The 26,910-nt window shown below is 50.7% G+C and overlaps 10 protein-coding genes across 10 annotated transcripts; 3 read left to right on the top strand and 7 right to left on the bottom strand.

The window, feature by feature from the left end:
* Positions 1–855: 855 nt before the first annotated feature.
* Positions 856–1,830, bottom strand: EPUS_06920 (uncharacterized protein; the record flags this gene model as incomplete). Its single annotated transcript, XM_007808056.1, has 1 exon — positions 856–1,830. The coding sequence occupies one exon, from the start codon at positions 1,828–1,830 to the stop codon at positions 856–858; it is 975 nt and encodes a 324-aa protein (XP_007806247.1).
* An 887-nt stretch (positions 1,831–2,717) lies between these two features.
* Positions 2,718–3,512, top strand: EPUS_06919 (uncharacterized protein; the record flags this gene model as incomplete). The annotated part of the gene is made up of 1 exon (XM_007808055.1): positions 2,718–3,512. The coding sequence occupies one exon, from the start codon at positions 2,718–2,720 to the stop codon at positions 3,510–3,512; it is 795 nt and encodes a 264-aa protein (XP_007806246.1).
* Positions 3,513–3,930: 418 nt separating this feature from the next.
* On the bottom strand, positions 3,931–5,921 carry EPUS_06918 (uncharacterized protein; the record flags this gene model as incomplete). The annotated part of the gene is made up of 2 exons (XM_007808054.1): positions 3,931–4,203; positions 4,263–5,921. 2 exons carry the CDS (start codon positions 5,919–5,921, stop codon positions 3,931–3,933), a joined length of 1,932 nt encoding a protein of 643 aa, XP_007806245.1.
* Positions 5,922–6,688: 767 nt separating this feature from the next.
* Positions 6,689–7,236, bottom strand: EPUS_06917 (uncharacterized protein; the record flags this gene model as incomplete). Its single annotated transcript, XM_007808053.1, has 2 exons — positions 6,689–7,119; positions 7,182–7,236. The coding sequence occupies 2 exons, from the start codon at positions 7,234–7,236 to the stop codon at positions 6,689–6,691; spliced, it is 486 nt and encodes a 161-aa protein (XP_007806244.1).
* Positions 7,237–7,892: 656 nt separating this feature from the next.
* EPUS_06916 (uncharacterized protein) lies at positions 7,893–8,668 on the top strand (the record flags this gene model as incomplete). Its single annotated transcript, XM_007808052.1, has 3 exons — positions 7,893–7,922; positions 7,982–8,174; positions 8,229–8,668. The coding sequence occupies 3 exons, from the start codon at positions 7,893–7,895 to the stop codon at positions 8,666–8,668; spliced, it is 663 nt and encodes a 220-aa protein (XP_007806243.1).
* A 574-nt stretch (positions 8,669–9,242) lies between these two features.
* On the bottom strand, positions 9,243–10,163 carry EPUS_06915 (Versicolorin reductase; the record flags this gene model as incomplete). The annotated part of the gene is made up of 3 exons (XM_007808051.1): positions 9,243–9,377; positions 9,432–9,758; positions 9,834–10,163. The coding sequence occupies 3 exons, from the start codon at positions 10,161–10,163 to the stop codon at positions 9,243–9,245; spliced, it is 792 nt and encodes a 263-aa protein (XP_007806242.1).
* Positions 10,164–11,014: 851 nt separating this feature from the next.
* EPUS_06914 (uncharacterized protein) lies at positions 11,015–12,220 on the bottom strand (the record flags this gene model as incomplete). Its single annotated transcript, XM_007808050.1, has 1 exon — positions 11,015–12,220. The coding sequence occupies one exon, from the start codon at positions 12,218–12,220 to the stop codon at positions 11,015–11,017; it is 1,206 nt and encodes a 401-aa protein (XP_007806241.1).
* Positions 12,221–14,652: 2,432 nt separating this feature from the next.
* On the bottom strand, positions 14,653–16,111 carry EPUS_06913 (uncharacterized protein; the record flags this gene model as incomplete). Its single annotated transcript, XM_007808049.1, has 3 exons — positions 14,653–15,243; positions 15,321–15,827; positions 15,881–16,111. The coding sequence occupies 3 exons, from the start codon at positions 16,109–16,111 to the stop codon at positions 14,653–14,655; spliced, it is 1,329 nt and encodes a 442-aa protein (XP_007806240.1).
* Positions 16,112–18,838: 2,727 nt separating this feature from the next.
* On the bottom strand, positions 18,839–21,030 carry EPUS_06912 (uncharacterized protein; the record flags this gene model as incomplete). The annotated part of the gene is made up of 6 exons (XM_007808048.1): positions 18,839–18,885; positions 18,950–19,546; positions 19,615–19,756; positions 19,840–20,486; positions 20,541–20,616; positions 20,665–21,030. 6 exons carry the CDS (start codon positions 21,028–21,030, stop codon positions 18,839–18,841), a joined length of 1,875 nt encoding a protein of 624 aa, XP_007806239.1.
* A 2,490-nt stretch (positions 21,031–23,520) lies between these two features.
* EPUS_06911 (uncharacterized protein) lies at positions 23,521–24,324 on the top strand (the record flags this gene model as incomplete). The annotated part of the gene is made up of 2 exons (XM_007808047.1): positions 23,521–23,886; positions 23,956–24,324. The coding sequence occupies 2 exons, from the start codon at positions 23,521–23,523 to the stop codon at positions 24,322–24,324; spliced, it is 735 nt and encodes a 244-aa protein (XP_007806238.1).
* Positions 24,325–26,910: the final 2,586 nt, after the last annotated feature.

The following is a 26,910-nucleotide window of genomic DNA, read 5'->3' as shown; positions in this document are numbered from 1 at the left end:
GCCGAAGCTATGACGCACGCAGAGGCTCTTTGTGCTTCGGGATCAAGACTCAACACAGAGTCAATGACGTAGATGGGAAGCATGCATTCGATCCAAAACGCTAGACAACAATCACCGATCAGAATGCAGCCACATCACAAAGCCTTTCGAAGGCTTCAGAAGATCAGCCAGACGGGGCCTGCGCCGCGATTGGACCTCGTCAAGCGAGCCATGTGGTGTAGGTGGCGACATGGCTCACAGCTTCATTCCGACTTCGGGCAATGGTGCGGCAGGGGCGCCCGACGACCTAATCACGCTGGCGATCTGCTTGAAACTAGGGTGGAGCCCTGCCATGCACGCCTTACGTCCAAGTGCCTTAAATCCACTGCGCTATCAGCCCGGGGACTGGACGCAGGAGATAGCCGCTTGGTGAGTTTGGCAGCTTGAAACGAGCACACGAATTGGGGTTGGCGTCTGGAAGGACCTCGCTTGGATACGAACATATCAGGCACGATCCCGAGGCGCTTACGCAAGAGAAGTATGGGGTGGCGTTCAGGCACCCGGTGGTGGTAGCTGAGCTCATGAATACGGATTTTATGTCAGGGACAAGTCTGTGTCATGGCTGACAGAGGCGGTGTACAAGGATGGTTAAGGATGGTGAAGAATCTGCTGGATGAAATGTGGTCGCAGGGATTATAGAGCAGGGAATATAGATGTTGCTTCAGCAGCACCTCCAAACAACACAGTCACAACAAGAACTTCACCGAAAAGGTAAAAAAAAGAGTCATTGAGTCAAAAATAAGCCTCGAAAGGAGAAAGGCGGCTATCTATACACCGGCGCCAGCCACAGCTCCTCTCATTATCATTTACCCTTATTCAGATGTTGTTCCACACCCCCGGCTGGATCGCGTCCAGCTTCTTCACCAGCTCGGCCATCACGCGGTCCTGCGCCTTCTTACCCTCCTCATTGGTAACCACTGCAGCCGGTTCCGCAATCTCGCAATCGCTCAAATACTGGCCATGCGAGTCCGCACCCTGGGCTCCAGCATGAAATAGTGTTCTACTACCGACCTCGGTCGAGCGTGCCAAAACAAACTTGAGGATGGTGTATTTCATGGTGGGATCGTCACGTGACAGCTCCGAATGGCACAGTCCCGGATTGACGCAATTCACCGTGACGGGAAACGTGGAGGCGGGATGCTTGTCGGCGATGTAGCGCACGCCAAACACCTGGAGCAGCTTGGAGATGGGATACATCTCCTCGTAGTGCTTCTCCGCCGTCTCCTTGTCATTGATGGCGGCGAAGATCTGGCCGTCAGGCGCCAGTCTCTGCGGGAACGTGGTGTGGCCGTGCACCTCGGAGGTGGTGATGGTGAGCGTGGGCCGTGTGTGGTACTTGGCCGCCGTGGCCTTCAGCTTAGGCATGACCAGCGCGGCCAGTAAGAATGTCGAGACGACGTTGATGGTGATCTGTGACTCATTGTCCGCGGTGGTTGAGTATTCGAAGCGCGCGATGCCGGCGTTGGCGAGGAAGATGTCGACGCGGTCCAGCTCGGAGTTGACCCGCGAGGCGAACCGCTTCACGCTGTCGTAGCTGCCCATATCAATCTGCCAGACTTGGATGACATCCTCTGCACAGTTGGTAGACGCTTCGATGTCTTGCTTGGCAGCATGGCCCTTCTCCAAGCTACGCACAGCAAGGATCATCCGGCTAGCGCCCAGGCGGACGTAGTGGCGCGCCGCTTCTTTTCCAAGGCCGACATTGCTACCAGTAATAACAATGGTTTTGCCAACGAAAGAGCCCGTAGGGTAGGGCAGCCGTTTGAATAATTGACTGTAAAAGAAGCCCATGACGCGCAGCTGTAGAGGTACGGTGAGAAGGATGTGTGAAGAGTTATCGATGATTTGAACGGGCTCAGAGAAGGTAACGTCTGGGTTGTATTTAATTGCTGCATTGTCGCATATGGACTTAGGTCGGTTTCCGCTAATCCCGACATGCACGAGCCCGCCAGTGAAAAGAATGACATTAGTGTTGTTTCGCAGCACTGTTTAGTGGGTAAGAGGTTACATGACATATCAGATCTGAGTGTAGTGAAAGATGCTAGATAGGGGCCTCTAGAAATAATATCATAATTGTTTACATACTAATGATACTATTTTAAAATAAAAACTATTGCAAGATTATTTGAGATAATTAAACTGATGAAAGTAATATTAACAAAATGATAATATTTAACATCAACAGATAGAATGATTACATAATTTATTAATTTCAGTATTATATGACTCTAATAATCATTAGCTTCTAGGTCCCTCGTTGAGATTTATCATGTGACGCTCCCCCAATTAAAGAGTCTGGTCCTGACTTTCAAGGATCCAAAACTGCGTCTGTACTCCGTACGTAGTCGTGGGTGGAATCAATGATGATCAGATTCATCCTGGCGCAGAAGAGTGGATGCATCGGGAGTGGATTTAGTTTATCTACGCCCGTTGCTGCCCACTACCTACATCGCTCTCCGACATGCAGTGGAACTCTCCGGGTCCCCATCCGGTCGGAGCTCGACCATGGCGAAATGTGCACACTGCCGCATATCTGGTCACCGCAGTAAGCGTCATGGTCAGTCAGGGTTGCATGCATTACAGAAAGGCCGTATGCTTAAAAAAGCCAGGCCCGTTGACCAAACACCACACTCTCACGCATCAACACCATCACCATCACCATCACTATCAACATCACCATGGCTACCTACGCCATCCTCGGCAGCACCGGTAACTGCGGCTCCGCCATTATCCAGAACCTCCTCCAGTCACCCCAGAACAAGATCCACGCCTACTGCCGCAACAAAGCCAAGCTGCACCGTCTGCTCCCCCAAGTCGTCGACAACAAGCAGGTGCGCGTGTTCGAAGGCAGCATCTACGATGTCGAGCTCCTGGCCGACTGCGTGCGCGGCACCAAAGCCGTGTTCCTGGTGGTGACGACCAACGACAACATCCCCGGGTGCCGGCTCAGCCAGGACAGCGCCGCGGCCGTGATCCAGGCGCTGCAGAAGATCAAGGCCGAATCCGGCGCGGGAGTCAAGCTGCCCAAGCTGCTCCTGCTCAGCTCCGCAACCATCGACGACCACCTCTCGCGCGACATGCCCGCTTGGCTCCGCCCCATCTTGCTCGCCTCGGCCTCGAACGTCTACGCAGACCTCCAGCGCACCGAGGAGTTCCTGCGCTCCCATGCCGACTGGGTCTCCACCATCTTCATCAAGCCCGCGGGCTTGTCCCCGGATATCTCGCGTGGCCATAGGCTGACGCTCGACGAGGAGGAGAGCTTTATTAGCTATCTCGATCTCTCGGCAGGCATGATCGAGGCGGCAAATGATGACGAGGGGCGTTATGATGGGAGGAATGTCGGCGTGGTGAACAAGACGCGCGGGGTCGGGGCCAAATTTCCGAGAGGGACCCCTATGTGTATTTTGATGGGGTTGATGAGGCATCTTTTTCCCTGGTTACATCCTTACTTGCCGTCGACGGGGCCTGCCTAGCGTGCTCATTAATACATAGAACATCGGGAGAAATATCTGCTTGTTTATGATTGTACTCACTTGCTCCATGAAACTCGGGTTATTACCTGTTGTGGTCACGACTCATAATTGAAATTCTACTAACAACCGAAAACAACACACATCTCCGTACAAAACTTGACATGGCAGTCTGTCCTTCTCCTTCTCCTTCTTCTTCTCGTCTTAACACCTAGACTCTTTTATATTAGTCACGATTTGGGAATTGATTATTACATATATTTCTGTCTAGCAGCCTAAAGTAAAAAATAATAATATAAAATTAGTTAAATATTTTTCATTTTCATTATCATATGAAGTTTCCAGCTTTTCTGGCAGTACTATATCTAACTTACCCCTCTTTTTCATTACTTATTTACTAGTAACATGGTAACAAATTTTATTATTCCACCTTACCATCTCCTCTCGTCATTCTCTCGAGATGCTTCACCACCGCTGTCTGGACCTCGGACTTGATAACCTTATGCGTCAGGTTAACCGGGAACTCGGCGAAGCCAAGCTGCTTCAACGACGCCAGCCCACCAAGCGCGTAATCTCTGCCCAACGCGGCCCGGACATGATCTTTGATTTGCGCTTCAGTTTTGCCGTTATATGAGTCGAGCACAGCGAATGGTTCGGCACCAAGAACATGATGTGGAGCTGGCACTACAATCGTCTTCACGGACATGCAATTAGCAAGTTGGCTGCATTTGAAAAACGGTAACTCTTGCTTACCTGCGCGCCAGTGAAGGCCTCAATAGAACTCTCGATTGCCGCGGGCATGATGCCCACACCCGCGCGCTTGATCATATCCTTCCTCCTGCCTAGAATGAACACCAGCCCATCCCTATCCACCATGGCAATATCCCCCGTGTTAAACCACCTACCTTTCCTATCATTGTAAAACGATTCCTCCGACCTGCCTCCCCAGTAATGCCTTATAATACTTCCAGATAAAATGTGCAGCTCTCCCAGCTCCCCCTTCCTGACCACGCACTTCTTTTCTGTATCCCAGATCCGAATAACAGAACCAGGCGCTACCGCCCCAATGGGGCAAATCTCACCAAAGTACGGGATTTTGGAAGCCGGCGTGTCGAAGAAGGGCCACACAAACGACCCGCCGCCCTCTGTCATGCCATGATTCACGCATACCTGCGCCCGCGGGAAAAGCGCCGCACACTTAATCAGTACACCCTTGGTGACGGCATCCCCGCCGACCTGGATCTTCTTCACAAAGCTAACGTCAAGAGGCCTGGCAGCCAGCTCCGCTGCCATTTCGTGCACCATTGGCGGCGTCATCGCGATGAAGGTCACGCCAAATTGCTTAATCGCCTTGGCGGCGGCGGCGACGTTGAGCTCTTGTCCCGTCATCACCACAGCCCCGCCCGCCCGCCAGGTTTGCAGTGTCTGCGCTGGCGCGATGCCCCGCGAGTTGTGCGCCTGCTGGAGGGCGAAGGCGCCGACTTCCGAGTCCACAAGCCAGGACTGCGAATGCAGCACGTGGGACATGCCGGCTACACGCATGGGGCAGCCCTTTGGGCGACCGGATGTGCCAGACGTGTATATGACAGAGAGGATGCGCTCTGGGTTGTCGTGTCGTGCGGCAGCGACAAGGGCGGCTTCGTCGACGGGGCTTTTCGCCCCATCAGCGGATACGTCGACGAGGGATTTCCAGCCACGGGTCCCGGGAGAGGAGAGGCAGAGGCGAATGGGCTGAGGCAGCTGCAGCTCCGATACAGCGATGTCGAGGGCCTTGCCGCTGAGAGCATCGGGCGCGACAACGAGCTGCGGTTTGAGCGTTTGCAGCGTGTGCTTGAGGATAGTGATACCTGAGATGTCGAGCGAGGCAGGGTCGAGGCTGACGTAGGTAATGCGCAGCAGGATGCAGGTCCAGAGGAGGAGGGCGTATTCGCTGCCGTTAGGGATGAGCATGAGCATAGTGGTGTTGGGCTGGACGCCATTGGCAAGGAGGCCGGCCGCGAGGTTGAGGGCGGTGCGGTGGAGTTGGATGTAGCTAAGGATCAGGCATGTACCGTTGGGCATGACATTTTGGTGGTCGTTGTTTTGGTCCTCGAGGACGCCATTGGGTTGATGCTGTTGCCATAACGAATCCGGCCGCTGAACTTTCGCATCCCAAGGTACCAAGTCCTCAAGGTAATCCGCAGGCTGAAACGTGCAAATCACAGCCGGCCCATCCGGATTCTTCTTCAAGCCTTGCTCAATGTGCTCAAACACAGACAAGCGCTCCCAAACGCCTCCATCAATCTCAGCCGACTCCTCAGTGAGGGCCTCCTCATGCTCTTTCTCCTTCTTTCCCGGTAATAACAACGACAAAAGAAAAGCCCCGACGGGCGTCATGAACGAACACACGACTAATAACAGAAAGAACGACATGGCGCTGCACAGCTGGAGAGATGAAGGCACGTGACGACTGGAGAATACCAATCACTTCGACCTCTTTCATAGAACATATAGAGAGGATGCCTACGACACAATACCAGTCCGGAAACAAGAAGCCAGCCGGCCCGCAGGCGCTGGGTCAATTGCCGTACCGGACAGATGTATTCATTGCTTAGTGGCCAGTATCTTTTTGGGTGTGCAGATAGTCTTTGAGACTGCCAAGCTGGATTGTCAATAACGGTCTTGAATTGCTGTACCATGGTAACCGCTGTCCCATACCGTAGTACTAGTAGTATGGTTACCCGGAAGCTTACCAAGAGCGAAGGATACGGATATACCGGTTCTCGGCGTTTACAGATCCGGAACTCAGGACTGTTACGCTGTGTGTATCCGGTGGGAATGCTGGGATTGTAACAAGCTAGGAATTGTTATCTCGATAAAAGCTCGGAAAGAAATACACAGCCCCCTCGCGCCAAGGCGTCACAGTTATGGCACCTCCGAGCTCAACCGTGCAACATGGGCCTGTGCTAGACCTAAAGCAGCTGAAGAAATTGGCCAGATTGGCGAGATCGAAGCGGACATGCCCCGCTAGCCCCGTGCAGATCCCACCTTACCCTACGCTAGTGGACAGGCTGAACACGAGCTGCAGATCATCCATGAATAAATCAACTACGTAAAATACACTAAATTCGCTGTTTCTGGATGTATTTCCGCTAATCCGAAAGAGCCCAAGCATAGTCTTAGTCTTCTCAAATCTACGCCTATTTCGCAAATGTTCCTAGCGTTCCCATCACCGCCCCCATCAAAGGGAACAACGACCTGGTAAGATGCAACCAGCTCCACTTCACCACCAGCTCCTTCGCCTCAGCCATCCCCTTCACCAACGGCTCCGCCTTGCTCAACTCCTCCAACCGAAACAGCTCGTTGTTTGTCGGCACCATGAAAATCCACGTAAAGGGCAGCATGCTTAGCGTGGTGATGCCCGCCAGGGCGAAAGTGGCCCATGATTGTTTAGTACTGCGTTTCTTGATGGATGTGTAGCCGTAGAGGAGGAAGGTCCCGACCGCCAGGGTGGGCAGCACTTGGTGCCCGTAATGGTACATGCGGGTCCATTGGTGGAAGAGCTGGGGCGCTTGGTTGGTGGTGTCGAGGAGAACAGGCACGGCCATGAGCGAGAGCGACATCATGGCTCCTGGGGGAGATGTTAGTTTAGACTTTCGCTGCTGTCAGGCAGTAATGTTCTTTGCTTCGTACCAGAGAGAAAGGACCCGGAGATCACTGCGGTGGCCTGGGCGCCGAGAGTCGACATGCTGATGGACGGCTTAGCGAGGCAGGCGATCTTTTTCGCCTGAGTAGGTGGCCTAATCCCAGGCGAATTGGAGGTGATCGTCCGCTTCGTTTAATAGAAGCGGTGCTGGGACAGGACAACAGCGACGTCGGTAGCGAGATTCTGGATGGGAACCCGGTGTTACTCTTCGTCGTCTACGCTGTTCCCCGAAGCACGGCGTCTGATTGTACGAGAATTTATACAGTTAGTAGATCTCACTACACCAGAGCACTGACTCTTAGGCCGGCCACGAAACTTATCCGTCTCCCGACTATTTAACCAAGCATATTACGTAGGCCCACAGAGCGCTCGCACAGGCGTCACTGGCCTGTGCAGTCTCAGGCCTCCTTCCGGAGGTGCCGGAACGATTTATAGCATAAATTGACCAATCAGTCAACTCGCTCTCGGGCAGCCATCGGAGAGATCCATGCCCCACAGCTTGTGCAATGGAAAACCTTTTGCATCGTGGAATCGGGACTCGGAAAATCTTGTAATCAGAAACGGTGGGCCAAAGGATCGGGAATTGAAACCCGGGAATTGAGCCATTATGAGGGCAGTCATCGCAGCGAGTAAAGATAACACTACGCGATCAAACATCAGCCGCAACCAGCGAAAACGACGGAGAATTCTGACTCAAGATGTCGTTCGGCACGCTTTACACCCACAAGGTAAGCATGGGAGGAACCGCCATATTACGTCCCAAAACTAATCCTTACGGCGTATTCAGCCCAATCCTCGAACAACCGCCATCCTAGCCATCGCGAAAGCGCATGGCCTCAAATTGGATATCGTCTATGCAGAGAGAGAAAACAAGGAGAACTATGAGAAGCTTCTCCAGATCAACCCTTTGGGCCAAGTGCCTGTTTTTGTAGGCGCGGATGGCCATGTTATGACCGAATGCATTGCCATCGCTCTGTACAGTGCGTGTTCGCCCACAGAAGGGCTTTTCCGCACCGACTGACGAGCCAAAAAAGTTACATCACAGAGCGACACGACGACCCTCCTTGGCTCCAGCCGCCGAGACTATTATGAAATCCTCAGATGGATGTCCTTGGCGAATTCGGATCTGCTGCCCGCCATCGGAGGCGTCGTCCTCCCTCTCATCGGCAAACACTTGGCTGTGCGGAAGAACACCGAAGACTGTTTGCGTGCCTTCTACACAGACTGCAAGCTCCTCGAGAACCACTTGCAGAAGAACAAGTATCTGGTTGGGGACCAGCTGACGCTTGCCGACTTTTTCACAGTGGGCACCATTGTGTTTGCATTTGTGGTATTCCATAAAGTGTTGCATGCAGAGTATCCGCGGCTGACGGAGTGGTTCAACGAGATTTATGAGATGCCCATGTTCAAGGACGTTGCGGGGGATTTACACTTGGCCAATATACCATATCCCACATTGCCAGAAGATAAATAGTAATCCATTTCGTGCCCTTCAAACAATTGCATATTTTTGGAAAGTAGACAGCTCTCAGAAGACGATAATGGTGACACTATTCCAGCTTTATCTCTTAGAAGTTAGATCTAAATATTAGATTTAATCGCGCTAAGAATGTGGGCAGAAAGAAGGGTCCATATTGATTAGACTTATTGAATTTTCACTATTTGATGATTTCTAACGAGTGATTGTATTTCATATTACATCATTTAGAATATACTTACTTTAATAAATAATTATAGGAAAATATTCAATGATAAGTTTCTTACCCAACTTTGATGGAGCATATCTTTTCAAGTAAGTACCGGATCTGGCTCCTCAGAGACATGTCTACACTGATTATTGTGACACTCAATTTCAACATCGAATATGTTCTCTCAAGGAGATTGAAAAGTATATAGTAGTGTGGCTCTGACATATATTCATATCTTGCACTACAAGAATGGTATTTTGATTATGGCTTCTCCACCTTTACAAACGCATTTCAATCTATTCTGCTTATTTGCACGTACTGGATGCGAAACTCCGGCGCAAAGAAGATTCAATGGACAGTTTAGGCCGCACCGCCGTCGATGGTTATGATCTTGCCATTAACCCATTCAGCCTCCTTGCTGGCCAAGAAGCAAACAACGCGCGCGATATCCACCGGGTACCCGTTCCGAGTTAAGGGCGAAGCATGCGCCGCCATCTAACCCTGCGTCAGTCGTCTTTCGCCCGCTCAATGCCAGCCACGCAAACTCACCTGCTGTCGTTCTTCCGCGGTATACTTCTCACCATTCGGGATGTAATGCTGCGAGACTTCATGGAACATGTCCGTGACCGTGCCGCCTGGCGCAACCGCATTCACCGTGATCTTCTTCTGCCCAGCGTCCTTGGACATGACGCGCACGAACGACTCGATGGCGCCCTTGGAGCCCGAGTACAGCGAGTGCCTCGGCACACTGAAGTCCTTGGCCGTATTGGATGACATGAGGATGATACGGCCACCCTCGTTGAGGTGGCGGTAGGCCTCACGCGCGACAAAGAACTGGCCGCGCGTGTTGATGCTGAAGACGCGGTCGAACTCCTCCTATTGACGGACCCATCGTTAGTTTTCCGATCCCGTCGCTTGTTTGTACAGGCCGTTTTGATCCCGCGCACATACCTCGGTCACATCGCCAAAATGGCCAAAACTCACGACTCCTGAATTGCTGCACACGATATCGAGGCCGCCGAAATGCTTCACCACATCATCCATCAGCTTGGTCGTCTGTGCGACCTGTCTGACGTCGGCTTGGAAGGCCGCCGCGTCGGACCCCAGGCCCTTGATCTCATCGACGACTTTCTCGGCCGATTCCCGCGAATTGGCGTAGTTGATGGCGACTTTGGCGCCGCAGCGGCCGAGTTCGACCGCCATGGCGGCGCCGATACCACGGCCTGAGCCGGTGACGAGGGCGACTTTTCCGTCAAGGCGGTAGGGGATGTATGGGGCCATTTTGCTAGGGGAGAGAATAGGTGCTGAGAAATCTAGAACTGAAAACGATTGCGTCCAAAAATAAAGCTTTGGTGATTCTTAGGTGCGGCAAAAAGAATATATACCACCTGCCACTATTATATCATTGCACCGACCACAAATAACTGTTTGAGAGGCTAGCTATGCAAGGTACAGTCAGTAGGCTTTCCCGCACACTTCCGAAAGAGTAGGGCGGTCGGCTTCCGCTTTTTAAATGCATCGGAATCAGTCTTCATGCCCACATGCAGGCGGTAATTGAGAGCGAATACCGGCGAAGAAGGGGAGACCAGCGGAAAATCGGCCAGCAGGATACCCGAATCTCGTGTAGAGAGTCGACAAGTACTCGAACCTGGTCTGTGTCTTGCGGTTGCCTGAGGTCAGTTTTCCGACCGGTTCTCATCTCATCTTTTATTAAAATAAGTAAAACGGAAGGAATGCAAAACAATTCATGATTCAGTAACTGGAGCCAAAGGTAGAGTATATATTTTACATATGTAAGGCTGGATAAATCGTTGCAGTTGCCATGGCTGGTATAGAATCTATTCCTGTCCCAAAATTCGTCCCAAGTGAACGCTCTTTTACCCATCTAAAAATAAACCCCTCACCCCCTCCTCAACCCCTCCACAATCTCAAAGGATAGGGACTTAAGTCGCTTCCTTAAATCCACCTCTAACTGATCCAACACCAGTGCCGAAAGCGGTAATGTCATCTCGCTATCCGCACTCTCGTAGCCCAAACTATTCGGCGTATCTGCCAACCCGCCATTTTTGGCCGTCTGTACCTTTAGCTTCCTTGATAGCTGGTTGACAAGGCGCTGCACGCGGTGCAGCTCGCTAAGAACAAGCTGCGCTGCCATGCGCGCTGAGTCCTCGCCCGGCGGAGTCCTGGAGCACCTCCTCCAAGTGCGACGAGCTGCGTGAGAGGGATATGCACGGGCTCTGCATGCTGCGGTTGCCGTCGCCGGAGGATGGGGCTTTGCGCGCCGCAGCAGCGTACCAGCCTAGCACTTTGAACACGATGAGCGAAATGATGGTGAGCAGGTAGGCGTCCTGCGAGCAGGAGCAGTGCAGCATCGCGCTTACCGCTTCGATGGTTTGCGCGTTTTGGGCGATCACATCTTGAATTGTCGGAAGGCTGCTGGATTTGTTGAGGCCTTGTGTAGCCGAGGTCATGCAAGCGGTTGAGGGGTTGGGGAAGAGTTGCTTCATGAGGCCAAGGGCTCGGAGCAGGCAGAAGCAGGGCGAGTCATTTACGTGGGTGTCTTGATAGCTTTGTGCGTCGCTCGTGGGGGACGCGCGGCTATTTGGGGGAGAGCGGGGGTTGGAAGTGGGGGCGAAGAACTCCGAGATGGCGTCTTCGAATAGGGGGAAGGTATCGAAAAGGTTTGTGGAACCATTGCTGCTGCTGTCAACGCCTGTTGGAAAGAAGTGTGGCGGGCCCAGGATATCGGTATCGGATGTATCGGGCAGGGACAAGGATATAGGCGAGGCAAAAAAGTCGTCGAGGTCGGTGGTCAGGTCTGTAAAGGCAGAAGCCAGGGACTGGTCCACGGGGGGGAGGAGATTCGGGAAGAGGTTTGCAGAACCGCCAGACGTGGTCGGTTTAGGAGATGGATGGATAATGCCTGGTGAAGGCGGAGGATCTGCGTTCGAGATCGTGGAGTTGGGGGTAAACCAGCCGTTTAATGGCGGCACAGCCTGGGTCACATTTTTGGTAGCTGGGGTAGCAGGAGGAGTATTGCTGTTGCTGTTGCTGTTGCTGTTGCTGTTGCTGGTGCTGTTGCTTGTGCTGTTGCGGTTGCTGTTGATGCTCGATCGATTGTCGTGCTTGCGGCCCCCACGTTTTGTAGCAACGTACTCGCAGGTGAGGCCACGTTTTGCGCAACGAGAGCACGTTGGTTTTTCCTTGTAACACTTTAACTTGGAGGATGCACAGGCGTGGCAGCTGTCTCGCAATTTGGGTCCCGGAGGAGCCGCGGAACGACGACTGGCAGTGGAGGAAGGGGTGGGTAATCTAGGAGGAGAATGCAATGCGGCCATGGTGGTCAACTTGAAATAGTATTATGGAGGAGGTGGTGATGGTAAGAGATAGACAGACCCAAGGGACAAACAGACAGACTCAAAGTAGACTCCCAGGCATCTTGAGGGCAAGAGATAAAGCCTTCAGTGAGCAGAAAGCGTTCCTCATCGTGGATATATTCCTGCAGCCCATATCCCTGCGTAAAAGGCCGTCCATACACAACTGATTGTTTACATAATCCAAACTGGCAGATGCAGGGTGGCCTTAGCGAGTGTGCTTCTATGGCAGGGGTCATTTGCAGGGCCTGTTGCAGGGAGGGTAGCGGCTGGCTTACAGCTGCATATTACGGTATTTCATACCGCCTTACGGGTCGCACATCGATCTGCAGCACGTATCGAAGATGACGAGGGGGGCCCTGAAGTAATATTAGGTATGATGCTGTGTGACGTAGCATAGAAACGCCACCCTAATCCTTCCTGGGCCTGATTGACTGGATCTACGTAGTAAACTGCTTGACCACTCAAGGACATTAGCTCAAGGCTTTCAAGGCCACAGATATAACTCACAAGCTACCGCTACAGCTTCACATCAGACATGTTACCACGGAGATGTCCGGGGCTGACTAGGGCTCACAAAAGCAAGGCGTTTTGTGAGCATTTTAGTAGCAGAGAGCTAATCGTTCTTCAAGGCCCCCTCCCGCCATAGTAACGTGGTATCTGTCACTACGTACTACGTAGTAGCCACTAGTCGCCTCTGGAAATCTATCCCTCGAACTCGAACTCGTACTTTTTATGCATTGGAGTTCCCGCTTGGATGGGCAAAGGGGCGATTGGTAACGGTCTGTCGTGCCTTTCTACTCCTGGCCATTGTGGAGCAGTATCAGTGCTTGAATTGGGATGGGTATGTAGCTAGGATCTAAATCCAAGGTTCGGATGGAATAACTCCGCAGGTGCCAAGGGCCCCATGCCATGTGCGTAGTACTAACGCCAGGACAGAGGGGTAGTACGCTAAAGCCGCGCGACAAAACAATTGCTTGTATCCCAAATGCAATGGAACATTGGAACCTCTGTAAATGTTTGATCACTGACCCTTACGGCGCAGAAGAATTGCTAGTTTATAGTTTGCCTAGTTTTCGCTTAGTAGTGTTCTATTCTCTGCCTTTCCCTGGCTTCAGCAGGCGGATAGCACTCGTTCGTCTGCCGGGATTTGATTGTTAGAGTCTTATGTCCGATGAAGACTTCGTAAATAACGCGTGGTGGCTTGATGAATGGCGCAATGGCGCAATGTTGGATTCCTCTTGATGTTCCGCGCCGGCGACGTACTCCTAGTTTTACGTGGGAAGCTGAGGGTTATTCTTGGCAGGTTGCCTTAACCCAATAAGAGAATCTTACTACCCACTAGTAGTCCTCTACAAGGAGGGAGGGATACGTGGCGCCCGTGGCCAAATCCACCCCCCAGCGCTTCTGAAACGATCTTAGCACGTATTGCCCACCCTGTTGCTTTCGTTGACTCACCGTGAAAGATACGAACTGTTGCGTGGTATCGCTTAGCATCTCTAGCGCTCAGCATCTCTAAAGCTCGACCAGGAACTTTCTGCAGCACGTCCATTTTCCATGGCTAGATCTCCTCACAAGCGAACATGCGGATTCCAGGATTTACTGATACACAGCCCTTGCAAAATGCTTCTCTTCTCTATGTCCGTTGTAGGAGCTGTCTTTGCCTACTAGATGTCATGTGTCCGCCTCCTGTCTGCTATCTCCTGCCAGTAGGATCGGTAGGAAACCCAAAGGAAAGGTGTGGGCAGACTCAGCTCCCGTAGGAAGCGATGAGGCTACGACTAAATGGATATCTACTTGCTCTCCTGAGGTGAGTACACGCGGGCCTTGCCGTCTCAAATTGCTTCATCTGCAGGATCCTAACATCATTATGCTTAAGGCTCCTGTTCTGTAGTGCGTAAGCCTTGGCCGTTTAATTCCCTCTCCCCCAACCACCCCCCTCAAGTAGGAAGAGAGTAGGATTAGAATTATCTAGGCTACACACGTTCTAGGAAAACTGTCCTGTATATCCGCAAGCATAATTAGCCAAGTACGTATATGGACATAGAAAAGATGTCTTGATGAGCTCTATCAATTCTGAATATTTTAAATGACAGTATCTTCAACAGTCTGCAGATAGATTAAAAGATTTTTTCACAATAGAAATATTTGTAGAACAGAAAAAATATTTTACTTTTTCCCATACTCTTTGAAATTATAATAAAAAAACTGTTCTGATATAATTGAGTTACCTCCAATGTTAGTCATTTGTTTGACAACTTCCATCATCAACGAATACTTTATCAATACATTAAGAAATTTTGCCATTTCAATCGTACCTCTCACCAGTATTCCAAGAAAAGCTAAGATCTCTTAAAGTGACAGGATACTTGTTACATAGATGATCAGATACCTCATCACATTATCGTTGACTCTGCTTCATGATGCGTATCTGCGTAGGCTTGATACTTCACGCCCAGAGCTACCGTGGCGCTGTCATGCGAGCGAAGCTTATTGACCACGACCAGCCAGCCCATGCTGTCGTGAACGCTGTTCACTATTGCCACCAGCTCCTCCATCTCCATTTCGCGTTCGTTAGCTAGTTGGAGCCGGGAGAGGTCGCGCAGACGCGCCGTGGCCTCGACGTCCGGGTCAACAGTTCCTGGCTCCGGCAGCAGGCGCGGCACCAAGATCAGCGTGACTGAAGTGTTTGCGCGAAGCAAGCCAAGATGTGCCCGTAATTCGGCGAGAATTCTCGTGGAGAGAGCGTGGGATGGGACCCCTGGTGAGGGCGCGGGTAGACGAAGGATGTACACGGCGGCATCCCTGACGGTTTGCAGCGCTCCAGGTGCCCGTTCCTGTACTGTAATCCGGAGGCTGGTTTCCTTCGCTTTCCCTACTTCCATCGCACCGTTGGCCAATGCCGGCTCGCTCATCTGAACGATGAAGTGGAGCGCTGGATAGCGCTCTGCAAGAGCCGTGGCCGTTTCCGTGGAGTGAGCACCCACCTGTGGATGTGGAATCGCAGCGTTAGTTGTAGACTTGGTAGGCTAACATGAAGTTTTTGGAAGGCAACGAGACTCACGTCGACTATGCATGCGTTGCCTAGGCTGCGCCAGTCTAGCCGGCTGAGAAGCTCTGTAAAGCTATCACCTGTGTCCGCACACCGAAGATAGGCGGACCATTGGCGCTGTAATTTCGTTCGTTGCTCACATGCTGATTGGAACGTCTGCGAGGTGTTGAAGGCGAGGGCATAGGCACTCTCGTTTGGGCGATTTGAGTCTCCATGGCGCTGCGTGGCTGCGGCCATCTGCAAGGCTATGGGGGCAGCGGTTTCGGCGAGGAACATGGCGGCGTCCAAATAAGAGAGTTTGGTGACAAAAGGCGCCGATAGGGCCGTGTGCGCGATATGGCCGGGCTGGGGCTCGTGGAGAAAGCCCGCTGTCGCCGTCATGCGCACAATCCTGCACAGCTGTGTCTCTGGCACGCCGGCCAGGTCGGCGACGTCTTTGGCAGGGACGGTGCCACTGAGCGGGACATACGCAAGCACCTGAAATTCGCCCAGCCATTGCAGACACGCGAGGAGTTGATTCTGTACGACATGATTAAACGCGGCTTGGCACCAAAGTGAGAGGGGAAGCGCACCTGGCTAGCAAGATGCTGGATGAACTCGGCCGGCTCGGCCAGCAAAGTCTGAAGGCGGCCCACGATGGCGAGGACATCACGTCTCGCGCGATGCACCTGACTCGACGCGTCGCTGGGGACTGCCAGGTGGGGAGTGGAGCCAACACCAGCATCCCGATACCGGTCAGCCAGGGCTTTGGCAGCGACGGTGAGGTCGTTGGTGTATGTTTCGAGCTGGCTCAAGGTAGTCATGGCAGCAGATGAAACAGTAGAGTGTTTCTGGTCTAGATATCGACTTAGCCAGGAACATTCTGTAGCCAGATAGTAGAATAACCTTTCTGCCTTCGCCCAGAGTCTAATATCTGAGGGCTGTAGGTGTAATCGATTTACTGTAGCGGGTACGTACCTAACTTTCTAGCTCAAACCTGGAGTGTGACCACTGTACCAATTTGGACCTATCTGCGAAAGTGTCATGTATCTGTAAGAGCGAAATGCTATTTGCCAAGTTGCGGTTTCGGAGAGTCGGAAATCGTCTTGCGGAAGCTTCGGGAGCCGTCATGTGGCCCTAGCCACTGCATACTACACGATGTACGTGTAGGGTTGGGTACGGGTACCTGGTGTATATCAGCTTGCCTTTTTGGTGCGGGAGCTGAATCTGCCAAAAGAGATACATCAGTCAAGTTGGTGGTTCGAAATGCATTAGCACTGTTCTTTGGGTGGAGTGGCCGATGTGAGTCGTCAAAGCCAAAGCCCGCGGCCCGAAGCGCCAAGCCACTTTCTCGTATGGGACAATTTTGGGTGATGCCCCTGTCAAGCGCCGCGTATTGGCACGTATTGCCGGGAAGGATTCATCCACCAGGTATGATTGGACATTCACCAGCGCTGTCCTTCAGCCTGGTGGTCGATGCATCCTTTGCGTCATATTGGCCAGTTGATCTACGTATGACGTATGTCATCCTCAAATGTAACAAACCATCAACGCGAATTGTCAACCAACCAAAATCAAGGATTTTCAGAAAGTCTGCATGAAGATAGCATTGCTTTTAATGCGATGAAAACAAGGTGAAATGATAGTAGAGATGTGCTCCACATGTTTGATCAAGATTCAAAGCTGTAGACTCAATGGTGTTACCACCAAAAGAGAAAGAGAAATTATCAATCTTGATTGAATTTAGTTAAAGTTTCGAGGCATCTCCAGGCAAGATGTTGTGTTTGGGGCTCCGTTGCGCTTGAGGATAACCTACCTCATCCATGCTATCCGCCTGCGTTTGTTGGTCAATTTACAGAGTATTTTCAGAGCCAATCTACTCACCACGACCACACTCATACAGAATGCTGCCATCCGAATCGCCTGATGGCTGACTATCTCTGCCGTCGTCCCGTCTGCCAAAGGCTTAAGCATCAGTGCCAGCGATACCGCGTTGGCCGTCGAAGCCGGCAAGATCGTTGTCTTCTCGCGTCATGCGCGCCGTCGTCCTCTCTCACATTTTCTCCCAGGCAGGAAAAGAACTCTACCCCACAACCCACTGTTACGCGGCTTCGTGGAACCGAAAGGTCTCGACATGTTCAAAAAAATTCTACAACGCGGTAGGGAAAGGCGCGTACGCGCTGCCCGAGTTTCTCAGGAAGACGGGCTGAAAGAGCCCCAAGGACTACAACAACTCGGCGTTCCATCTGGGCGCACATACCGAGCCGGGCTTGAAGGAGCTCCTCGAGACGAATCCGGAGAAGCCCCAGGCTTTTCACAATGGCATACCAGAAGGGGTGAAGAATACATAGACTAGCCGATGAGACATTTGTTCAGACATCTCGCTCAGTTACCCTGAACATCCTCGTGTATGTTATGCGATAACTCTGACGTGCATGCCAGCTCCAGAGCCAACGAGAGAGGAGCTCGAGAAGGATATTGTGAAGGTGCGCCTCGTGCTGGCCAAAACTAAATCGAGACCCGTCGGGCAAGTCAGAGAGCCCTGCTTCGCTCTGGGACATGTGCTGCAGCAACTTGGGCATCTATCACAGCGGTGGAGCGTTCGTATCACGCCTTCATCTAAAGGATGCGATGCAACCGGGTCGGCAGGAGGTCCCTGGATCAAGTTTCACCGGCTGAGTATGTACAGATTGTTGTGCGGTTACCGGATGGACGCTACACCTTATCTCCAAGCCAATCACAATCCTGTGATTTCTTCCTGAAAGAATCAGATTCCTATAGATCGAGACTTTACACTGTCCGGTCCTTTGGATCGAGGCTGTAGAGGAAAGACGAAGAGGATGGTGGGCTAGCCCCTGATAGCTCTAACGTGGAGCCTTTGGATGACTACGAGTCCTTGCGCACCCGCCCGTGTCCTAGTGGTACAGTATTGATGAAAGATGCTCGAGCTTTCTTGGCCTGTCCTGTCAGTTCGCTCAAACCACATCCAGTGTCTGCATAAAGACGTTGCCATCCATACCAGATAAAGCGCACGGTGAGATTCTCAAAGTGTTTGACAGGTATTGCTTTGCTAGAGTTCGAAAATCCAACCCCATGATTTGATGTAAGTATAAGTATAATACTTCTCATAACTGAGATATTCATTTAATAAAACGATAAAAGTATGGAATGCTAAAGGTTTCTAAGTGGTTATATTCCATGACATGATACCTTATTTTTTCTCTCCTTCTGGTCGAACGACAGGAGCTATAGAGCACGCTCTAACACAATGAGAAACATACAACCTTTTGTTTATTCTCTGTATATACACTAAGATACAAACGAGAGGCCGCCAAGTGAGACAGGTTACCAAAGTACAGCCTGACATAACAGAAATTATTTCAAGTTCAGCACTAACCAGACCATGATGTACTCCAAGGATATACCAACAACGAACAAGATGGTGAATCACCTGAACCGTGAAGAGAAGGATCATATAAGTGACGGATTATATAAAGGAAAAAGAACAAGTCGTATATACCCATCCATGCAGCTCTCTTCTCGTGCCCAAATTACCTTCCATTAAGAATGTCATCCGCAATCTTCTCTGCAAGCGCATCTGTTATCATCACTGTAAGCAAATGTGTCTCGATATTTCCCAATGAGAATAGAAAAAAACTTACATATCGTAGCCATCGGATGACCAGGCGGCAGCAGCGGCATGGCCGATGCGTCCACAACGCGCAGACCCTGAACCCCAAACACCCTTGCTTTCGTATCAACGACGGCGTTCGGATCACCCGTCCTCCCCATCTTACACGTACACGCAGCGTGAAAGATGGTATCGAAACTGGTCTGAATATATCGCAAAATCTCTTCATCCGTGCTGACCAACGCTCTACCAGGAAAATACTCTTCTCCGATGGTGATCTCCCGCATAACCTCTGATTCCCAAATCTCTCGCGTGCGCTTAAATGATGCGATAGCAACGGCCCTGTCTGTCGGATGACTGAGCCAATTAGGATTGATGATCGGCAGATCTGAGGTATCGTTGGAAATGATGCTGACAGTGCCGCGTGAGAGCGGCGCCACCATACCGGCCGCAACGCCGGCATAGTTGTACGCATCTTTTGGAAAGCCCTCCCCTAAGACAGTCGAGTTCCCAACATAGCCACCTGGGGTAAGATATTCGACCTCCGGCCAGTCTTCAGCGAATGTTGCGAGGTCCGTCAGGGCATTGGCGGAGAAGTTTGACGTGTTTCGAGGTAACTTTTCCCAACCTTCGGATGGCAATGTTAACATTCTGCTGCTGCGGAGAGGGAAGAAGGGTTATTGCCGAGTAACTTACCGAACATGTCGGCACCGATGCTGGTGAGAGGCCCAAAGCCCTGCCTGAATTGCTGGATTGCTTCACTTGCATACTGAGGATTAGCCATAGCTGAGCCCGTCACCAGATTGACTCGATAAGTTGTTCCGAACAGAATATGATCCTGGATCAGGTTAGCTCGTGTTGTATGGCTTGTAACCTGTTCACGGAAGGTCTTGAAATTCACCCCAAAGGAAAGATACATACTTCCATATTCTGCCCTACTCCCGGCAGATCTGATATAACATCGATTCCATGCTCGTTCAAGGTCTCCGCGGGACCCACGCCAGAGACCATCAGCAATTGAGGCGACTGGAAACTGCCGGCGGACACAATGACCTCCCTTCCCGCATTCAAAACATACTTTAGCCCGCCTGTGTCAACTTCGACACCGGTAGCTTTCCTATCTGAATCGAAAATGATCCTCTTAGCCATGGTCGATGGAAAGACTATCAAATTGGGATCTTGTTCGCCCAGTTCGGGTTCTAAGAATGCCGTTTCGGAGGATTCTCTGACGTTTCGGTCATAGTTAATAGTGGTAAGGGGATGTCCAGATCCGATGAGCTTGCCACTTTGGAAGCCATCGATGGGCCTGATACCAACAGCTGCAAAGCCTCTTTCGATCCAAGTGCCAAACGCTCCAGCGTAGTTGGGGTATATGACAGACAATGGTCCATCTCTGCCAAGTACAGATGGGTCGTATCTTGGCGTAGCATTTGCCGGCCGCCTGCTCTGGTCCGGAGGCGTGAATTTCTGACTCTTCTGGAAGTACGGGAGGAAGTTCTCGAAGCGGTAGCTGTCATCCCCAACCTGATCAGCCCACATCTGATATGAGCCTGCAGAGCCGATATGATCTGGAGACTCTCGAATCAGTAGTGCCAACATTTGACTTGTCCTTTCTAACTTACATATCATATAGTTGCGCTCGGAATTGCCTCCTAAACATTTGCCGCGAGGATAATGTACAGAGGCATTGAGGACACCCTGGAATGTTCAATCACAGATTTATGCCAGGATAAGAAGAGAAGTTACCTGTTGAGGAGCTGTGATAAAACCCCAGTCAATGCCAGGTTGCCAGTCGTTGACGTCCTTAGCGACATAAACCGCCGCAGTGGCTGGAACTTGACTCAGGTTGCCATTGGTGAGTTCTGAGAAGGTACCCGCCTCAACAACGCCTATCTGAAGTGAGGAGTTCGCAGCCAACCTGGCTGCAATTGTCAGACCAGCCTGTCCTCCACCAATTACAAGATAGTCGAAAGTGTAGTTCCTCCCGGGTATCCCAAAGGATGAGACAAGTTGCACATTGTGGGCAGTCCTCTCGAAGTTTCGCGTTGGCGCTGAAGTCGTAACTGTTATATACGCCAGCAGAGCACTTATGACGGCTGCTATTAAACCCATGGAGGGTATACCACGGCCAAGTTAGACGATGCACGGGCCAGGAGTGCAGCAAAAGCGTGGAGCAGGATGGAAAGACAGGCGAGCGAAGAAGATAGAGCGAGATATCAATGCGACGGAGAAAAGGCGACGAGTACTCACGGGACAATCGATATTGATATTGGGAGAAGAACACGAAGCGTGCACCGATTACAAGTTACTAAAACTAGCAGATTTCCAAGCTCCAGGGAATTTTACACTCGAACCGCGTCGGTGAAGACATACCAACATCGCCCCCAAGGAGAATCAGCCACAGAGGTCAGCAAATACGAGGATTCGCTACCCGGGCAGTTGGTGACTGGAAAGCCTTCCGAAAGGTATCGACCCCTGTATCGTAAGATCGAGCCGTTCCTAGATGGTGATTTGCAGATAGTTAGCTAATAAATTCAACAAATATCTCTTGCACGTAGTATGGTGCTGAACGAAAGGCCGAGTCTACGGCTGAAGCCTGGTTGTTTTGATCGTCATCTCCGCTCCAGGCTTAGCACAATCTGGCGCGACCTCGGCACGTGGTCTGATCTGCAATGTGTCCCAACATAGCCTTAGCGTAGTACTGCAGATTCTGACAGAATAAGAGGCTGAAGGTGTCAAGAAAGCTTGTGTAAGCTATTGATGCTTATAGTCAATGAGATCGATGTCGGTGCAATGATATGTAGCCTCTTGCATTCGGTCTGCTAAGAATTCAGCTTTCTTTCCTTTCATACGCTGTTGACATACTAATTTAGTACGTATAGCTCTGCACAGCTATGCTGACCGATGTGGGTCTTTGCTAGTTTGGATGACGCTACCAGTCTGGGCGTTCCTGAATTTCCTGTTTTAAAGGATCGACTAGGCCCGGACCTCCAGAAAAACTTGAACTTCTGGTATAACTAGCGGCATGGATGCAGCGGAAGACACGTGGGTGTCCATCGTGCCGGGATAAACAATATTGGGGCCTGCTCCTGCCGATTGCTTCGAGGGCTCGCATCCTGTTAGTCAATCACTTTACTAAGAGTTACTGTAAACCTTTTCTGAGTTGGATTTCCATTTCTCGATACGGAAGGAATTTTGTGCGGCAGACTTCTTAATACTTACGAATTGGGAGCTTATTTCTCTTTCAAGTTGTTAGAGGTCTCACAACGCAAATATGGACTACTAAAGCAGACCAAAACAAGTAGCATGAACAGCTAATCTCTTGAGCATCAGGCACCCACACTGTGGTCACACGAAGCTTGCTGAATAAGGCACTTCTAAGTGCTTATGCTCTAGATAGGATCTACTACATAGGGCTCCTACCCGAGGTTTTGCGTTCCATTGGTGTAATGTTACGTTATCTCGACCTTTACGTAGTACTTGGAAAAAGATTCTTGGGATAAGCAACGTCGTAATGTTGGGCTGAATGGCACTAGTACTGTAATGTCCGAAGGTCCCAAGTTAGCCGGGCAGACACTTCAATGTAGGCTATGACCATCCTTAACTTAGCCAGCTCCTTTTTGCACCAAACCCCCATTTGCAACGGTTTTAGGGTCGCTATTCTCCGTTCCCACTTTACACTTCAAAATAATGGTATTACATATTATACAAATTCTGCCTTGTACGGAGTACAGAATTTGAAATCTCAATTGCTGCCTAGCTTTTGACACCTCGGAATATATTTAGAATTGGGACGGAGATATGGGATTAATCCTTGTTGGTTCTGAGGCGGTTCTCAGCTGTTACAATCGGGAATGTAAACGGCTCGGAATAGAACTAGTGGCAATCGGCAGCTCCTGCAGGCTGTCAAGGTCCGAGTGGATTGGTAAAGACAAGATCTCAACCGTGAGTCAGTGGGGATACATCAATTAAGTGTGGTTCGAAACCCACAAGTGCTGTCCTTTTGGTGGAGTGGTTGATATATCCCTTTTCTCCGTGAGCTCATCCACCCAGCAAAGTTGGCCTCTCAAGTAACTTAGCACCGAAAGGATGCCGATATCAAGGATTGCTGCGGCTAGACCACGTTGGCAGGTCAACGAATGAGGTAGAGCTAGCAAAATCGCGTGACTGCGGAGCCAAAAAGTTGTGTAGTACAAGTCAGTGAGGGGTACATCAATTAACTGTGGTTCGAAACCCATCGGCGCCTGTCCTTTTGGCGGAGTGGTCGATGTGTCCCTTTTCTGTACATACTTGCTTCGACGGATCGTCACACTTTTGTCTGAGGGCTGCAGCAATGAAACTGCTGTCCCTGTTTACTTGTGGAGACGTGTAATGTCATATCGCCAAATAATCAACGCATAACCTGCGTTGGCCGGATCTGAATCTCCTCAAAGCTGCTATACAAAACCTCTCACCATCCAAACTCGGTATCATTTGTTTTCCGTCTTCTTGAAGTTGAGTTCACATTATTCCCTTGCACGTACCTTCTGCCTTACAACACCATCTTTCCATTTCGAGGTTAACAGCACTAAGCCTCTACCTTTCTGTAATTTCGCTCCTAGAATGAATTCCCTTGCCGGCAAGGTCGCCATCGTCACCGGTGCCTCCAAGGGCATTGGAAAATCCACTGCTCTCTCGCTTGCCGCGGGCGGCGCCTCGGTTGTTGTCAACTACTCCACAGATGACGCAGCTGCTAATCAGGTAATCAAAACTGTGGGCAACAAGAAAGCCGTTGCTGTCAAGGCAGACGTCAGCACCATAAGCGGCGTCGAGTCTCTTGTTCGGAAGACATTGGAACATTTCGGCAAGATTGACATTCTTATCCTCAATGCAGGTGTCTTGCCCATGAAGGACCTTGAGCATACGACCGCAGAAGATTTCGATCGCACTTTTGCCTTGAACGTCAAGGGTCCTTACTTCCTCTGCCAAGTATGATATTCATCCGCTAGACTGCTTCCCCCAATAGGGAAAAGAAACTAATTACTAATGTGCGCATAGAAAGCCGTGCCTCATATGCGCGCAGGCTCTCACATCATCTTTCTTTCCACCACTCTAACAACTGCATCCACCGTCGGTCCACCATACCTGCTCTACAACGCAACCAAAGGCGCCATCGAGCAGATGACTCGCGTGCTCTGCAAGGATCTCGGCAAGAAAGCCATCTTCGTCAACGCCGTCGCCCCTGGCCCTACCGGCACAGAACTCTTCTACAAGGGCAAGAGTGAGCAGGTGCTCAAGATGGCTGCTGGTTTCAGCCCCCACAACAGGATCGGGACTCCTGATGAGGTAGCGCAGACGATCGTGTTTCTGAGCAGCGCTCCTTGGATTTCTGGCCAAGTGGTCAGGGTCAATGGTGGAATGGCGTAAGCGAGAGGACTGTCCCAGCTTTTCTGCCTTCCACAACCACCGTGAAGCGCAGCTTCCGTGCGATCCTGTCTTCGCAATTGGCTAGCCTCTTGATCGACTGACGCTTGTATGTCGTATGCAGACCTCATTAGCAGCATAGTAAATGCACTCAATATTGCTCAAGAAATGCAAACCGATGCTCTGGTTTTGAGAGTGAGTGTTCTGGTACCCTTGAAGTAGCTGCTTTGATAGACTTCATCCTCACCATTCCCTGATACCACAGTTGCGATCAACGTACAGTGTGAATTCGAACACATGATAAACCTAGAAATCACCGGTGCTGATCTACTCACACCCGGAAGATAACGGTTCGCCATCCTTGCTCTGCTTTATGCTGATCATACAACAAACTGCCTTTCTGCCCTGTACGTACTTTGTGTTGAAAATGAACACTTTGACACAAAGTCCAAGGGTCCAAGAGCAGGGATTCGATAGCGACCAGAAATACACTCCCAGCCGCTAGTGAATGCGACGTACTATGATATCAGGCATAGGTAATGTAGGTGGGGTACTAGAAAGATTCGTACTGCGCTAGAAACGGATCTTCAAACGTACAAAATCTGCTCGATCGAGATGGCGTATCAAGAAAGTAGTGTGCTAGCTGACTTGGCGCCCCACCGACATTACTTACTATGCATGCCCGATCCTATACTAGTAATGGCTCTTCCTGACGTCCAAGTCTGAAAGAAGTAAGGATCTTAGATCTACTAGGACGTACTGCCTGGTAGATCTCGGTGATAAGGAATAACTTGAAAATCAAGGGTGCTTCGAAACCCGTTAGCGCTGTACTTTTGGTGGTGAGGGCCGGGAGGGCCGGAGGGCCTTGGCGCAATGGGCTGCGTTTCTCTTCAGAACTTTAATTACTATGTTAGGTACTTTCTGCCCACCACAAATTGAATCCCAACACCCTTGTCAAGAGATGCATGGCAGAGTGGTTGGTAGATCCTTTTCCCCGGTAACTAACTTCCATCATGCGAGACTACGTGATGATGCTGTAAGCTCCAATGTTGGGGATGAGGTGGGTAGACTCGTAAGTGCAGATCGTGCAAGTGAATTCTGATACGCCTTCCCTTCGCTACGTAAGCATTCCCTCTGGTGTGTTGAAATAGGTCCTGGAAATAGCAAAAGCCCAAGAACAAGAACAGGAGGAACAATAATCCTGATGGATGCACAGCAACAATTCCTTGCAAATAACTAGGCAGATTGAATTGTGACTGAACAGGTACCAAAGTCGACTAGATCTCGAGGTTGGCTGACTTGCCCACTTCAGACTCTTTGAGACACTGCAGAGGAAGTAGACAAGAGTAAACCCCTACATAGTAATTCGGCTATAACCAAACTGATTTACTGAAAATAGCCACATTCCATTTTCTGTTAAGGGGAGAGGGGGGATCTGAAAGCCGCCTGAACTTGTTCGCAATCCCACCTTTTGATATCTACCCAATAATCGAAATAAGACATAACGACTCCATTTGACGGAACCTTTAGGAGACTCTGTTAAATTCAACACGAGATGCGTCCGTCTCACACGCTTTTGAAACAGGGGCGGAACCCATGCACTGGGAGAAATTGCTTTGAAATCGTGGTTCGAAAAATGCGGTCGATCTAGCCTACGTAGGCTGAACGTAAGGGACACAGAGTCCAGATCAACCAATTGGATGTCTCGATTTCTGTGCGCTTTGGTGGGTAAGGATTATGTATCACTTACTGTATAGCCAAAATCGAGAGCTCGTAGACCACTTCCAGGATGCTTTGCAGACACTCACGCACCGCTTCTTGTATGCTTGGATGGCCATGCTTTTGCGGTGGATGAAGAATTCAGTCATCTGCGTGACTAATCTATGGGACTGCTGCAAGAAATTTGATGTCCACACACAGCAAGACCTAGCTATAAGTAGGTAAAAGAAAGCAGCATCCCCGAAATGTGAATGTTGCCGCACGAAATTTCCTGGTCAAGAAAACCACGTTCAAGAAGCTGATGTGCCCTGGCCATCTTCAAGCCAAGGAAAAGGGAGCTTATAAACCCTCAGAACAGTCTGCGATCTCCTTTCACCATGATCGCGATAGAGATCAAAAAGATGCACCGCATCCTTCACGATTTCCAGTCCCAATGGTACTCGCTTATCGACACACGCGGAATACGTCCGTTACATCTGGTACCACGGGGATCAAATCGGCGCTAGTGCCATGAAATCAGGTATGTCGGCGTATGGTGACTCCCGCGCACAACCTGGGTGTAGGAGGAGATGGCAATAACATTCTCTAGGGATGGCTGTGGAATCTTGGGCCAAGTCTTTTGGGGCCCACCTCTCTAGTGACTTCTTACTTGCTGGGTAGCCCATTGAGAGGAACAGGAAGCGCCTGGCCGGTCCAATTCATGTGCAGCACGATTCGGGACCGAGGGTCAGAGAGTGACATCTAACCACCAGCTGCGCATTTTCTCAGGCCGATATTATAGCTTGTGATAGGGCTATCTTGGACGCCTTCTAGAAGATCGTTTCTCTCCAGGTACGGATTTTTGAAATTCTTGGGGTACTTGGGTTGTTT

The sequence above is a fragment of the Endocarpon pusillum genome (genome assembly GCF_000464535.1).
Source record: "Endocarpon pusillum Z07020 unplaced genomic scaffold scaffold826, whole genome shotgun sequence".
NCBI classification, from domain to species: Eukaryota; Fungi; Ascomycota; class Eurotiomycetes; order Verrucariales; family Verrucariaceae; genus Endocarpon; species Endocarpon pusillum.
The sequence above is the reverse complement of the archived record's forward strand: the minus strand, read 5'-3'. Positions and strand labels throughout refer to the sequence as shown.